The following is a 14,996-nucleotide window of genomic DNA, read 5'->3' on the forward strand; positions in this document are numbered from 1 at the left end:
AGGAGGGGCTCTGGGGGCCTGGGAGGGGCTCTGGGAGGGGCTCTGGGGGCCTGGGATGGCTCCCTCGCCTTTCCTGCAGGTGTTTGGGGAGGGGGCGGTCCCCACCCCTGAGGACGTTCAGAAAAGCCTGCCCCGTGCAGCAGGCCCGGGAGGGGGTAGCAGTGTCCTCAGTGCTGCGGGGGCACCCAGGCTTGTTTTCGTGCTCACAGGCAGCTCTGGAGAGTGTCCCCGCCTGCCCGCGTCCTGTAGTCCTGGCCGCATGGCCCGGGCGTGGCTTTAGCCCTGTGTCTTCCTGCCGTGCGCGTGGCCGCAGCCAAACACCCTTCTTTTGGCCCCTCTGAGTTGTCTCCTTGGTGGCAGGTGATGTCTGGCTGGGGCTGATGTCGCAGCCTCCCTGGTCCGTGGCTGGCGATCCCGGACGTGACCCCACCCTCAGGGGAGACCCAAGCTACTGGGGAGGGGTCCCAAAGGCTCACATGCCACATGGGTGGGGCAGGTGCCCACAGCTTGGGGCAAGACATCCCTCTTTGTCCCTCGCTCCTTCCCCGGAGCTCTGCTGTGCAGGGTACACTGTCCCTCTTTCCTTAGCTTTACGCTCCTCTCACCCCCACCAATGGCACTGCTCGGTTGGAGGGTGAGGTACCTGGCGGGTAGCCCAAGCCTCCACCCGTCAGTGCACAGGAGGTCCCATGCCCGCCTGGATCGTCCAGCCAGCCTTCTGATTTTTGCCAGCCCACCAAGCGGAAGGCACCACCTCAGTGTTGGGTTGCCTGTCTCAGATTTCAGGGGCATTTGCATCATCTCTTGCTTCCCTGTTACCACTCAGAGCCCTTCTCCTGTTCACAGCCTCTGCCCCTTTCCCGCCAGAGGCACTGTCTTTGTGCTGGTTTGTAAGTTGGTGTATCCAGATCTTAGTCCTTTCGTGGTCCTCGGTCTACGGTGTATTTGTCCAGCCGGAGTCCTAAAAAGTGACGTGATGGGGCGTCTGTGAGCCAGGTGTTCTGCCTACCCCTGCTGCTGCGCCCAGGTACCGACAGGGGGCGCTCCCCTGAGCCTCAGATCTGGAGTCCTTGCAGCCTGCTGCCACTGTCATGGACCCCTACCCTGTCAGCCACCAAGTGGCCGAGCCAGAAACATGGCACCTTCTCCCTTCCGTCAAACCAAACCCCACGGCCTGGCCTCTTCCACTTGGTTCACCCCACCAGCGCTGCACTGGTGCAGGGTGCTGCCCCTGTCCCAGCCCACACTGCCTACCTACAAATTCTAGACTCTCCCAACAGACTAGATAGTTCAGAACTGCCCGTCTGACCCCCACACACCCGTCCTCTCTCTTGGGTCAGGCTGCTGAGAGTCAGGGCCCTTTGTGGTCAGTCCTGCTGACCTCTCCTCCCCAGCTATGCTCCTCAGGGTCCTCACACATGCTGTTCCCAGACACCTCCCCTGGAGGTTCCTGGCAGCACCAAGCCCTCCCAGGTCTTCCACATTTCCCCTTTGAGCCAACATCCACTGTGTGGAGTTGGACGGGAACACAGAGGACACTCGACACACACACAAGTCCTTTTCATTCCCCCTTCCCCAGGGGCCCTTCAGAGGCTGGGGCAAGGCTACAGGGAGGGAGACGGCAGGTAGAAGCTTAGAAACACGAGCTTTATTCTCTAAGGGGCATACAGCAAATTCCTTACACAATCAAGGAAATGGTTTCTCTTTCAGGCATCTGACTCTTTTATCAAAAGAAAATCCGTCCTGCTTAGTCGCACCCTGGGCAGTGTTTTGACCCAAAGCAAAAAGGCAGTGGGGAAGTGCAGGCACACACCCCTGAACCCCCACCCACGCCCCCACAGCCCCACGCCCCCGCGCCCGAGGCCTGCTGGGACAGCTGCGAGGCGGCCACAGCACAGAGCAGCACTCCAAGACAGCCGCAACCAAGTCCCCGTGGTGGCGGCTGGTGGGGGCGGGACGTAGCCAGGGCCTGCCAGTCAGGCTTAGTGCTCGTCGTCCATGGCGTCCAAGTATTTGGCTTCAATGATTCGGGGCAGCAGCTTGTAGCTAGACAAAGTGGGGTGGGGGTTGGATGGGGGGGGGACAGGCAGGAAGATGAAGACAGACACTGAATCCGGGAGAAGGCAAGGGCACCCCCTCCCCGCCCGCCCACTCTTCCACGCACCCCGCCGTACCGGATGGGGATCATGGCGATCATGATGAGGGGGAAGATCATCTTCATGTAGGGCAGGGGGCACATGCCGAAGGCACAGAGCAGCAGCAGCTGCAGGACCTGCAGGCCAGTGAAGTAGTGTATCTTCCTCTGGGGCACCCTCCGGATATAGTGGGTGGGCGGGTACGAGGCCTGTGGGTGGGAGGAGCCACGTGTGGGTGGGAGGAGCCGGGGTGGGCAGGTCCGGCGCCCACGTGTCTCCCGCGCCCCATACCTTGCCCCTCGCTCAGGGCCAGACCCCTCACCTGGTCCTTGAGCAGCAGGGCCAAACGCTCAAAGAGCTGGTTGGCGTCGATGGAGGTGAAGGCGATGTAGAGGAAGAGGCCGTAGAGCACAGGCTTGGGGATCCACTGCAGCGGGACCGGCAGCAGCAGGAGGGAGATGCCCACCAGGATGCTGGCGCCCAGGGTGGTCAGCCGCGTCTCCTTCACGTGCACGATCCTGCGTGGTCCCAGAGCACGGGGGTCACTCCAGCCCCCGGTCCGTGGGGGCTGTGCCCCACCTCGGGTCACCTGTGGCTTCCCAGGCTAGGGTGGCTTCAGGGCCACATCCCTTCCTCCCTAGGTCACCTGTGGCCCAGGGCTGTCCCACCTTAGGGCCTATGGGATTCCTGCCTCAGGCCTAAAGGAGTGAATCTCACACTCACGTCTCGTAAATGTGTCCGTACTCCACCCGCTCCTCCACCAGAGCCAGCGCCCGCACGTGCAGCGGGGAGTGGGGGTAGGCGGCGTGGATCCAGGGCATCCCAAACAGAGACAGCCCCGTGTTGATGATGGCGACGAGCAGGAGGTCCCAGTGGTAGGCCGTGCCCTTCACCAGCCTGCGGCGGACAGGCAGAGACACGTGGCTAGAGCCCCCCCTGCCGGCCCCTTGGAGGGCCCGGCGCCCCCCCCAGCCCTCCCACTCCGCCCCCGCGCACCTGTTTTCCGGCGCGTTAGCCAAGGCGGCCACCAGGTTCTGCTCGATGAAGAAGAGCATGGACAGCAGGAAGCCGAGGCCCATGGCGCTGCCGACGGCGGCCAGGGACAGCGAGTCCATCTTTGCTATCTTAAACAGGCTCTGGCTGGGGCTATAGGGGAACTTGCTCACTGCAAAGAGGTACAGACTCCTCTGCTCCAGCCTGCAGCTCCTCGGCAGCACTCCAGCCCGCCCCCCATCCCCACTCCCGTCCAATCCCAACTCACTCTTAATCTCCTGAAAGCCATAGGAGCAAATGAGGGAGAAGGTGAGCACCGAGATGGGCAAGGCACAGTCAGACAGGATCTCCCGCATGCAAGGGTGCAGGTAGGGGCTGGGGGCACAGGCGGGTGGATCAGCATGGTCCAGCGGCTGTGGCCCCTCCCCTCCCCGCCCCTCCCCTCCCCTCCCCTCTCCTCCCCTCCCCGCCCCTCCCCTCCCCGCCCCTCCCCTCCCCTCCCCTCTCCTCCCCTCCCCGCTCCTCCCCTCCCCTCCTCTCCCCTCCCCTCCAGGCTGCCCTCACCTCTTCTTGAACTGGTAGAGGGTGTAGCCCAGCCAGAGCGTGCCCAGCATGATGAGGAGGCTGAGCACAGCAGTGTCCCGGCCCAGGTGCTCAGCGGGAGGGCTGCTCACAGAGATCGGCTCCGGCAGGTTGGCCAGGAGGCTGGAGTTGAGGGCAGCGTGGAAGCTGGTGTTGAGGCTGGGGCCGAGACCCAGCAGCTTCCCGGCAAAACTGTGATCTGCGTCGTGTTTCCCGTGGCCGTAGTAGTACTTCTGGAAGACTGTGGGTACAGGCCAACGAGCCTCAGCTGTCTGGGCTTCGGGAGACGGGGGCCCAGTTTCCTTCTGAACGTGGGGTGGGGGTGGGGCCCTGGGTAGGGGGGCCCTGAAGGGAGAAGGGGCATCTCGGAGGAGTCGGGGAGGGAAGCTGGCCCTTCTCCATCACCCAGGACCCCATCGACTCGCCACCCCCCACCAGTCCTACTCCCTGCTGCTGTCCCTCTGCCCTGTCTGGGAGTGTGCATCGTGCCTGGCCCAGGGCCCTGGTCCTGCCCGGGACAGCCCTGGCCCCCTCCAGCACACGAGGCTGCTGCTCCCCAGATCACCCCGATCACCCTGGAGCACCCTGGAAACAACCTTAGCTTGCATGCCGCTCAACTGGCCCCGGCCACAGCCAGGAACATATCTACCCCCATCTTAACTCAGACCCCTCTGCAGCAAGTGGCCACTGGAGAGAGACTCACTTTTGACCGTGCCCTTGACCGCATCCAGCACGAACGTCATGGAGATGAACAAGGCAATGATCTCTTCTGTTGACCTGCCAGGGGGTGACATGCCTCGTAAGATTAGGATGAGTTATTATGGGGGGTGGGGGTAGCTGTATGCGCCCCCCTCCTACTGAAAATGAACAGTCCCAGGCTTTCCATTTGGGGTGCCCCACCCCCTCTTAGGGTGACAGGACCTCAGAGGCTGGCATGGAGGACGACCCAGATCCCGGGCGCTGGTCTCTCTCCTGCTCAGAGCCCCAGCCGTTCAGGGAAGGACCCCATCACCTCTTGAAGAGACTCATGATCAGGCTGAGGTTGAAAAGGGCGTAGACTGCGAGGAAGAAGCTGTTCCACAGGCCCGTCCACGCGTAGAAGGTGTCAAAGTCCAGCTGGTAGTCATCACAGATGCCACGAATCACTGCGGGCAGCAGGACAGAGGCCGGCGGTCAGGGCCCGGCTGGGGCCTGGGGACCGCGGGCCCCATCTCCCCGCTGCCGCCGCCCGCGCCGCACCGTGGATGTACAGGGCCAGGGGTGCGGTCGTCAGCAGGACCACCAGCGGCTGCCCAGAGAAGAGGGCGTACAAGAGGCCTCCAATGCTCTGCCCGGCCATGGTCTTCTGGACACCTGAGCAAGTGGGGTGGTCAGGTGGGCGTCGCCGTCCTGGGGCCCGCCCCCTCCAGCACTCCCCCGGCTGACCTCCGCGGCCCCTCACCGATGGCCCCGGCAGTGTTCTCATCGTTGAGGGACCCAAAAGCAATCGTGGGCAGGAGGCAAGCGAAGTAGAGGAACAGGGTGGTGGTGATGTACTTGCCCACAGCCTTGTTTTTCCCGATGATGCCTAGGAACGGGGGCAGGATGGGGCACACAGTGTCGTTCTGTGTGGTCTGAGCCACACACAGGTTGAGCTCTCAGGGGACCGCAGGGCCACCTACCATCTGTGAAGTCCAGTGTGTACACTGGGAACCGGCGGGCGAAGTCCTCCCGGATGCCCTTTCCCACCGCGAGAAAATCTCGGGGCTGCAGGGACTGGGACTGAAGCAGGGGGCCTGTCAGCTCTGCGGCCCCGCCCCCTGGACCTTGCCCCGCCCCCTGGACCTTGCTCCGCCCCCTCGACCCCGGCCCGGCCCCCTCGACCTGCCCAGGTCCGCCCCGCCCCTGTACCTTCGGGGTTATCTGGCTGTAGATGGAGTTTTTGCTGTATTTCTTTCTCTTGGACGTCGGAGCCTTGCTCTCCGAGGACAGCAGGTGGCTCTGGTGCAGCAGGGCCTCCTTGAACTGCTCCTCCGTGTGGGTCCTCAGCAGTTTCTGGCGGAAGGCGATGTCCAAGAACATGGTGGCGAAGGTGCGCCCCACCTCCGTTGCCGTCTTGGTGCTTTTCTGGGGGTGGGGGGTGGGGTGGGGGGGGGGAAGAGTCACACCTGCACATGGCTGTCAGCCAACTAGATAGAAGGGTGAGGTCGGGGCAGGCCAACGGAGAGCCCCCGTGGTTGAATGAACAATGTTTGACAAGTATCTCTTCCATCAGGCAGGACAGACGGTCTTTCGGGCAGTCCCCGAGGAAGCTAGGATTCCACGAGGACCTAGCCAGGGCGTGTCAGGGAAACCCCGGTGGGCCCCCAGGAAGCGACAGGGTGGGAACGAGCCCCTCCCCCCTCCCTGGCTCTGGAGGCCAGGACTGTGAAATGCTCCAGCACGAGGAAGAGAGAGCCCCCCCCCCTCCCAGGGACAGCAAGGAAGCCTGGACCCCTCGCCCAGGGGCAGGAGCCGCCCCAGACCAGCCCTTACCATCTTGGGTGGGGCCAGCACCAGGATGACAAAGCGAACCTCGCAGGAGTTCTCACCCCAGTTCTGGGGGCGGTCCAGGCGGCTGATGCACACGTGCCGCTTCTGCAGGCACTTGGAAGTGCAGCTGACGGGCAGGGGGCGCACACGGCACACAGCTGCCACTCTTGGTTGGGGGGTAACCCCACCCAGGGTACCCGACTTTGACTCTCCCCCCACCCCAGTGACTTCTGTTAGGAACAAAAGAAGATGACCGCTCTGGCCGGTTGGCTCAGTGGTAGAGCGTTGGCCTGGCGTGCAGGAGTCCCGGGTTCGATTCCTGGCCAGGGCACACAGGAGAAGCACCCATCTGCTTCTCCACCCCTCCCCCTCTCCTTCCTCTCTGTCTCTCTCTTCCCCTCCCGCAACCAAGGCTTCATTGGAGCAAAGTTGGCCCGGGCGCTGAGGATGGCTCTGTGGCCTCTGCCTCAGGCACTAGAATGGCTCTGGTTGCAGCAGAGCGAGGCCCCAGATGGGCAGAGCATCGCCCCCTGGTGGGCATGCTGGGTGGATCCCGGTCGGGCACATGCGGGAGTCTGTCTGACTGCCTCCCCGTTTCCAACTTCAGAAAAATACAAAGAAAAAAAAAAAAAAAGAAAAAGAAGATGACCAAATGGAATGGGAATCCCCTCACCCCCTCTCTCCCTAAACTGGGTGGACAGCTTCTGTGGGGACATGGGATACTAGGCTCCGAGGTGACCTGTAGGAAGGCCACACACAGTGGCCTGGCAACTCACATGATGCAGAGCCATGACTGCTGGTATTGCACCCCCGTGACAGTGGCAGTGACTCCTTGGATGGTATCCGACAGCAGATGGACTTAGGACGGGGTGGCGGAGGAGAGGAGGGTCAGCTGGCTCCCGTCTCTGGCCGGCTCAGGGGCACCGGGCCTCCCTCCCCCCTCCCAGGAGGGGCCCCGGGCCTTACCTGTACCCTCCATGGGGGCCCCGGGCCTCCCTCCCCCCTCCCAGGAGGGGCGGCGGGCCTGCTCCCCCCTCCCAGGAGGGGCCCCGGGCCTACCTCCCCCCTCCCAGGAGGGGCACCGGGCCTACCTCCCCGCTCCCAGTAGGGGCGGCGGGCCTTACCTGTCCCCTCCATGGGGGCCCCGGGCCTCCCTCCCCCCTCCCAGGAGGGGCGGCGGGCCTCACCTGTACCCTCCATGGGGGCCCCGGGCCTCCCTCCCCCCTCCCAGGAGGGGCGGCGGACCTCACCTGTACCCTCCATGGGGGCCCCGGGCCTCCCTCCCCCCTCCCAGGAGGGGCGGCGGGCCTCACCTGTACCCTCCATGGGGGCCCCGGGCCTCCCTCCCCCCTCCCAGGAGGGGCGGCGGGCCTCACCTGTACCCTCCATGGGGGCCCCGGGCCTCCCTCCCCCCTCCCAGGAGGGGCGGCGGGCCTCACCTGTACCCTCCATGGGGGCCCCGGGCCTCCCTCCCCCCTCCCAGGAGGGGTGGCGGGCCTCACCTGTACCCTCCATGGGGGCCCCGGCGTCAGTGAAGAGCATGGCCATGAGCAGGTCCAGGTTGCAGCTCAGCTCCACGCAGAGGGGGTCGTGGGCGACGCGGAGCAGCATGGACCGCAGCACGTCGTCCAGCGAGGTGGCCGCCTCGTCCAGGATGATGCTGGCCCGTGCCAGGAAGCCGTCCAGGTCCCGGTGTGCGCGGATCTCTTCCTTGAAGTCTTTTAACTTCATGAACTGTGGGGGACACGACACAGGCCAGTGAGTGAGCAGGACCGTCACCACTCGGGCCTCTCCTCCTCCGCGGTGGCCCCTGGTGGCCCCTTCCCACCAGGCCCAACACCCCCTTCCGGGAGGGACGGCCCCAGCCTTGGGCTAGTATGAGATCCCTGTGTCGTGAGAGAGGGCAGCAGCGCGAGCTCTTGCAGGGGACCGACCACCCCCACCCCTGACTAGTGGCCCAGGATCAAATGCCTCCTGTCCCACAGATGGGCCACTCACCTTGCGGGAGGTATGGAGGAGCCCGCAGCCATCAGGCAGTTCACACTCAGCTAGAAGAAAGGCAGGAGGTTCCGGGTACCACCCCAGCTCTTCAGGTCTCTCTTGGAGAACCGGGGCCACACCTGCCCAAGCCTCAGCCCGCCCCCCACCCCCAGCCTCTCCCTGCTACAACCAGCCGCTGTACCAGTGTGGCTGGGCTGCACCTCCAGGTTGACGTTGACAAACAAGCGGATGCTCTCGCCGGACACAATGGAGGAGTTGACCGTTTCGAAGGCCTCTTCCCCCAGGCTCTCCTCGTGGGTTTCGGAAGTATCGTCTGTGTCACTCCTGAGGTAGCCTGGTGACCCAACTACCACCAAGAGAGAGACCCCCCCCAAAGAGGGCCTGGCTGTCAGCGCTGGGCTCGAGGAGGGACTTCAAGACCGAAGAGCAGGGACCCTGGGCTGTCCCACTCAGTGCCCTCTCTGTGAGTGGTCAGGGCGGCAGCCTCAGGCCCACCCAGGTAGACAACAGAGTATCCAGCCTCACCGGCCCTCCCCTGCCCCCTTCAGAGTATGGCAGCCAGCGGGAGGCTCCCACCCAACAACATTCTCCTGCATTCTCCAGCTGCAGGAGGCAGAGCTTTGTCCTCTTCTGACCCACACACACAGCCTTCAGCTAGAAAAACATACGTCCATTCTACAGACTCTGAGCCAGGAACACGGTGTCGGGACGCAGGACTGCCTCACCCCTGCCCAGACCCGCCTGGCTGCCCAGATGGGATCCGAGGGAAGCTGGTGCTGTGGCAGCATCCACTCCCCTCCCTCCCCACCTTGCTGGCACAGGGTCTCATCCCGAGGGGGGCCTGTGGACAGAGCATCAAGGCTGAGACATGGTCCAGACAGCAGACAAGGCAAAGAAGGACAGCCAGACAGATAGAGCCAGGGACTGACAAGAGAGGGGATCAGCAGAAGGAGGCCTCACCTCAACACCCCCCCTGCCCCCAGGAGGGGCGGGGCATGCGGCAGCCCCTTGGGGCTCCCAGAGAACAGAGCCCCTGTTGGTTCTGCCCCTGCCCCTGCCCCACAGCCCCACAGCGCAGCCTCCCTCCTGTCAGAAGGCTTTCCTGGTGGGGTACAGGGGTCCCAATCATCCCCAAGCCCTGTTGGGGCTCCCCGCCACTTCTGGGGGGAAGCACAGTCCGAGTCATCCTTGCTCCCGCGGTCCTGACTCCTGGCCCCTCAGACCCAGTCCCACTTGCCACTCGACCTCTCCCATCTCTGGCCAGTTGGCCGGCACCCCAGCCGGGCCAGCTCCTGTCCTCCGAGTGCAAAGCCCACTTCCCCTCTGGCAAGACCTCCCGCCTCCCTCTCGGCCTCGTTGGCGCCTCTTCCTGACCATGGGTCCCTAATGGTGCAGCACCTGTGGGTGATCCCAGGAAAGGGGCTCCTGCAGCCCTGACCCCAGTGCCTACCGCCTGTGCAGGGAGAGGGAAGGGTCGGTCACACGGACACCTGCCAGGCAGGGACTCGCCCTGACTCACGTCCCCTCCCTCCGCCGGCTTCCTCTGCACATCCAAGGCCCCGTTTCCCCCGTGTCGTCCATCCTGCGCTCAGCCTGGGCCCTTTCTGGGCAGGAGACCCTAGGCCTCCCCTGTCAAGACCCCCACGGACAGGTGAACCCTAGCCCTCGGTCTGCACTGCACCCAGAGTCCAGAGCAGAGCTCCTCAGTGACAGGGTGTCCTCCTGACTTTTGTCACGGAGCTCACGTCCACCGAAAACTCCTCCCCCCTGCCCAAGCCCAGGCCGGCTTTGCTTTGACAATCTGGTTCTCCGGCCCCGGCCTGCTGCAGCCTCCCTGTCACCCGAAGCACGCAGCATCCCCCCACGCTGCTCCCTTCTCCCCAGGACTTGCCCGGGTGGCACTACCAGGTCCCTGCAAGGCTCCTGGGATGCCACGTCCCCATCTCCATCCTACAGCCCAGCCACATGCCTAACTCCCATGCCAGCAGCCCGGCACACGCAGTCGTTGTGCCGTAGGGACCCCGGGCAAGAGGACCACTCTGTCCAAGCCCTCTCCCACGATGACACCCGTCTGACAGTCATGTCGGCTCCTGGGTCCGGGCTCAGGAGAGGCAGCACAGAGTCAGCCCGGAGACACGGGGAAGGGAGAGTTAGTTAAACCCTTTCCTAGCAGGGGACAGAGAAGCAGAGTCACATTTCTTCAGGGGAACAGTGGCAGCCAGCCTGTTCTTCTCTGGGCTGGGCAGGGACTGAGGGATGTGAGCCTCCAAATGCCTGGCCCAAGTAAGGCTGGCCAGATAACCAGAGCCTTGTGAAAGTGACCACGGGAGATCACCAGAGGGTCTACACAGACCAGGAGAGGAGGCAACCTGCCCTCCTGGGACCCTGGGACCACAGACCTGCCCGTGTCCAGGGCAGTTTCAGCCGCCTCTCTGACCACACACAACCGCCTGAGGTGTAGTCTCCGAAGGCATTCCAGCACCAGCAGCGGACTGCAGACAGGCGGCCAAGGCCATGGGCACCCCGGTGGACAGCCTAGCTCCCCTGGAGAATTCTGACCAAGGATCTCTATTTACACCCCCCCCCCCACCCCGAGTGTGCTCACCTGCATCCTCATGGCGTCCAGGCTGCGACATGATGGAAGAACTCTGCAAGGGAAGCCGAAGAACTGTTAGCCCGGGCACTCCGAGGACCAGCTCTGGACAGTGTCCGGTGTCTGCCCTCCACCCCCGCACAACCACCCTGCTGATTTCTTCTTACCCCTCCCAGGGACCCCACTCAGGCCAACCTGGGAGGACAAGGAGCAGGGGAGGGTATTAGGGAGAGCTCTCTTGAGCCAGAGGAAGTCAAGCCTGTTATTCGTTACTTTGTCCATCTGCTATTAGGGGCTACCCAGGTGAGGAGGCAGGGAGATGTTCTCAGCACCGTTTTCTCCAAGAGTAATCAACAGTACCCCCTGAGGTCAAGGTGAGTTCCCTGGTTGCCAGACTCCAACGTGGCTGGGATGGGTGGGAGGTGGCCACCTCCACCCTCCCTGGAATAGCCGGCCCCATTCTCCGCCTGTCCTGTCGCTGCCAAGCCCAGCGCTCCTGCGGGAGCGCTCCTCTCGGCACGTTTTTCTTCTCCCTCTCACGCCGGGTCCTGGCAGACATCAACACCCTTCGCACGCGCAGCCAACTTCACAAGCCCGCGGAGCCGTGCGACACGGGGCGAAGGGGCAACGGCTTCCTCCTCCTCTCGTTGCCTTCCTCCCTCGGGCGCCACCAGCCAAGTCCAGGGCCTCCTGGGAGGCGGAGCCGTTGGTCCCCAAGGGGGGGATGGGAAAGTGTGGAGCCGTGCGCGCTCCCCACGCCGGGCCCCGAATGGTCGCGGCTGTTTGTGCCGCGCTGTGCGAGGAAGGAAGCCACAGGAGGGGCCGCGCGCACAAGAGGAAAGCGGCTCTAGACTCGGAGAACCTGGGGGTCGTGGGGCAGGATGCCGACCTACGGGCGGGGCGGGAACCCGGGCTGCACCCCGAGAGGAGGAGCGGGGGGGGGCAGTACAGCTAGAAGACAAGGGTGGCCAGGCCCTGGAAGGGTGGCTATGGTGCGCACCCTACTCCCATCCCGGGCGCCCCCACGTGCAAGTAAATGTCATACAAAGCCCGGGCTGGCCCTCCCTCGGTGGTCCAAGCCCCGTTGGAGACTGCTACGGCCGTGCCGGGGACACTCGGAGGCCCGGGGACCACTACCAGTGGGCACACTTCTGCGCAGAACGTCCAACGAGGCTTTCAGAGGCAGCAGCGTGCCGGGTTCTGAAAAGCCCGGCGCCTCACAACTGCGCCCCGCCCACTTCCAAGCCCCCCAGCCCTCCACCGGCTACCTCATTGGTTCAAAAGTTTAAGACGCTCGCCTGACCAGGTGGTGGCGCAGTGGATAGAGCATCGGACTGGGATGCGGAAGGACCCAGGTTCGAGACCCCGAGGTCCCCAGCTTGAGCGCGGGCTCATCTGGCTTGAGCAAAGAGCTCACCAGCTTGGACCCAAGGTCCCTGGCTCCAGCAGGGGGTTACTCAGTCTGCTGAAGGCCCACGGTCAAGGCACATGTGAGAAAGCAATCAATGAACAACTAAGAAGTCGCAACATGCAACGAGAAACTGATGATTGATGCTTCTCATCTCTCTCTGTTCCTGTCTGTCTGTCCCTGTCTATCTCTGCCTCTGTTAAAAAAAAAAAAAAAAAAAAAAAAAATGTTTAAGAAGCTCAAGACGTCGATGCAGAACATGAAGCCAGCGCGCAGTGTCCGCGATATCGTCCCTGAGGGTCTCCCTGCACCACCCGTCCACTCACTCCCTGGAGACTGAACTCACCCCCGGACTCTCGCCCAGGCTGGGAAGCAGCCCCCCACGACCCTCTCGCCCACGCTGCCCTGGTGCCCTTAAAGGGGGTGGCAGCCGCGACCCCCTAGCGCCCCAACGGCTCCGCGTCCCCGCCCAGCACGCCCCCGCTGCGCGCCCGCCGGATGGGGCATCCACCGCAAGGCTGGGAATGGAACGCGCGCCTGGTGATCGCGGTCACGGCCCTGGCGGTCGGCTGTCGGACGGCTGTCGGACGGCGGCACTCGCGCGCGCACCGGGATCCTCACCTCGTTCTCCCGCACCCAAAACTCGGCGTCCGGGGCGCGCCAGCGGAGGGAGCTGGCGACACACTCCCGCGCCGCGCCTGGGTCCTAATGCCGCCCAGGCGCCCAGCCCCAGCGCGGGAACCGTGCAGCCTTGGACTGAGTCCCGTCCGCCAGCCCGCCCTGCTCCCTCACCGGTACTCCTTGTCAGCTCGGGGCGGCCTCCTCCCGGAAGCCCGTGGAGACTGAGCCAGAAAGTGTAGGCTTCTCCGGGCCAGCGCGCCCGCCCAGGCGTCGCCGGGTTAGGGGCTGGGCGGGGTTGGTAAGTTTCTGGGAAGAAACTCGTTGGGCTCAGGGACTCACGGAATCAAGCCACCGCGGCGGGTCGAGGAAGGGCTTCCTGAGCCTGGGCTTTAAGGGCACTGCGGGCCTCCACCCCCTCTTCTCGGCAGGGGGCCTCGGGTGGGCCTGACCCGCCGCCGGGCTGCTCCGCCCCCTCCATTCATCCCGGTTGCTCGGGCGGCAAACCTTCCTACTCCTCCTCCAGGAAGCGCGCCTGGACTAACTAGAAGGGCTGGCGCGCCTTCCTTGGGTTACGCCCTGGCCCGCGGAGCCAGCCGCCCTCCCGACTCGGCGGCGTCGAGTTAGCTCGCTGCGCGCCTCGCGATTTCTGCCCATGGCCTCGTCACGCCCTCGGCTTTCTCTTGTGTCCGGATCTTGGGTCGCGGCTTCTTTCCTTCTCAAGATGGCCCGGCCGCTCGGTTTTCCTTTTAAGACAAGCGGGATCTCGGCCCCGGTCGCGCCTTCTCTGGCTCTTCGTCTTCTGCTAGTAAAGTGAGTGTATGCGTGTGTGTGTGTGTGTGTACGCGCGCGCGCGCATGTGAGCGTGCCCGCGTCTGTGTGTGTGTTTGGGGGGGGGGGGGCGTGCGCGCGGGCAGGTGGGCACGCGCTGCGATGGGATCCGACCAATCGGGCCCATGGGATGAACCCTTTACCTGGCCTCCGGTGGCCTCTCAGTAAATGACTCCACAACCGTCCGGCCCTGGGTTGACCCAGCATCTCCCCCACTCCCAAGTGTTAACTCCTCCCCTCCACACTGGCCGCCTGCCCGAGGACTAGCAGTGATCCCTGCCTTCCCCTCCTGCCGCCATGGGGTCCTGAGCCCCTGCTCTCCAGGCGTGGGAGATGGCTGGCTCCGACAACGGAGGGGGAGCCCACCTCTGCGGAGTGTCTGCCCTGCGAGGCCCTAAGGGGTCCCGGAGCGTTGCGGGAGCCCTGGGCACAGACAGGGTGAGCAAGACTGACGGGGCATAGGAGCACATTAGGAGAGAAGCCATGGAGGGCCCCTCCTGGCACGTGCACAGCCTGGGGGTCGGGATGGCTTCCAGCACCCTGCTCCCTGCTACTACTGCAGTGGGCGCTCAGGTTGACAGCGATTTGCCTGGGTGGACTGACTCGGGACTGGCCGCCCGCTTCTTTCCTTGTGGTGAGCAGGGCCTGGGAAGAGAAACGGGGTCATCCAGGCTACCCCCTCTAACTCCACCCTCTAGCTAACCCCCCAGCTCACAGCACAGACTCCCGGAGTCACGGGGGTGAGGGGTGGAGGTTGAGGGGACACGGAAGCACAGACAAGCTGGCTGCCCAGGCAACCAGGCTGGTTTGGGGATGTGTGTGTGCCGGGGCTGGACCCTTGAAAAGCCACCCGTTTTGTCCCCAGTTCTCCACCAGTCTCCCTGTGTCACCAGGGGCTCTCGGGAAGCTTCAACACTGGGACCTTCTGACCCAGCTGTGCCGGGAAGCCAATCTGGGTTGGAGGGGCAGCCTCCCATCCTTACTGCAGCCTCCCTCCCCCCCACCCCCAGGAAACAGGAGCCCAGGGCTCAGGCACCTCCCAGGGTTTATGGTCGTGGCTCTTGGAGGGGCTGACGCTGACCCTGCAGCCCCCGCAGCCCCCGCTGCCGTGTGGGAGCTGCTCCCTTTCGTCCTCCCGTCCGCCGTCTGCCCTCCGTCTGTGAGTCTGAGGCCAAGGTCCCCCGCCTGTGTCCCACAGGGTCCTTCCCACAGACAGGTGCTTCTGAGACTCAGACGCAAGCACACGCATTCCTCTCATTCCCTCCCGGGGCGGCGGGGGTGGTGGTGTCTCAGACGACACTGAGCCCTGCGTTCCAGAAGCCAC

General features: G+C 64.3%; 1 protein-coding gene across 2 annotated transcripts; it reads right to left on the reverse strand.

The window, feature by feature from the left end:
• Window positions 1–1,626: 1,626 nt before the first annotated feature.
• Window positions 1,627–14,300, reverse strand: SLC4A11 (solute carrier family 4 member 11). Of its 2 annotated transcripts, XM_066384298.1 has the most exons (20): window positions 13,016–14,300; window positions 10,828–10,872; window positions 8,404–8,568; window positions 8,220–8,269; window positions 7,724–7,955; window positions 6,998–7,079; window positions 6,225–6,348; window positions 5,601–5,816; window positions 5,372–5,471; window positions 5,152–5,277; window positions 4,950–5,063; window positions 4,723–4,855; window positions 4,414–4,487; window positions 3,693–3,951; window positions 3,397–3,503; window positions 3,132–3,300; window positions 2,859–3,032; window positions 2,458–2,653; window positions 2,175–2,344; window positions 1,627–2,046 (listed from the first exon to the last, which is right to left on the reverse strand). In XM_066384298.1, the coding sequence occupies exons 2-20, from the start codon at window positions 10,856–10,858 to the stop codon at window positions 1,983–1,985; spliced, it is 2,586 nt and encodes an 861-aa protein (XP_066240395.1). In that variant the 5' UTR covers window positions 10,859–10,872; window positions 13,016–14,300; the 3' UTR covers window positions 1,627–1,982. The 2 variants fall into 2 exon arrangements, with proteins under 2 accessions (XP_066240395.1, XP_066240397.1); XM_066384300.1 differs by lacking the exons at window positions 7,724–7,955; window positions 8,220–8,269; window positions 8,404–8,568; window positions 10,828–10,872; window positions 13,016–14,300 and adding an exon at window positions 7,188–7,205.
• Window positions 14,301–14,996: the final 696 nt, after the last annotated feature.

The sequence above is a fragment of the Saccopteryx leptura genome, chromosome 5, assembly GCF_036850995.1.
Source record: "Saccopteryx leptura isolate mSacLep1 chromosome 5, mSacLep1_pri_phased_curated, whole genome shotgun sequence".
Taxonomy (NCBI): Eukaryota; Metazoa; Chordata; class Mammalia; order Chiroptera; family Emballonuridae; genus Saccopteryx; species Saccopteryx leptura.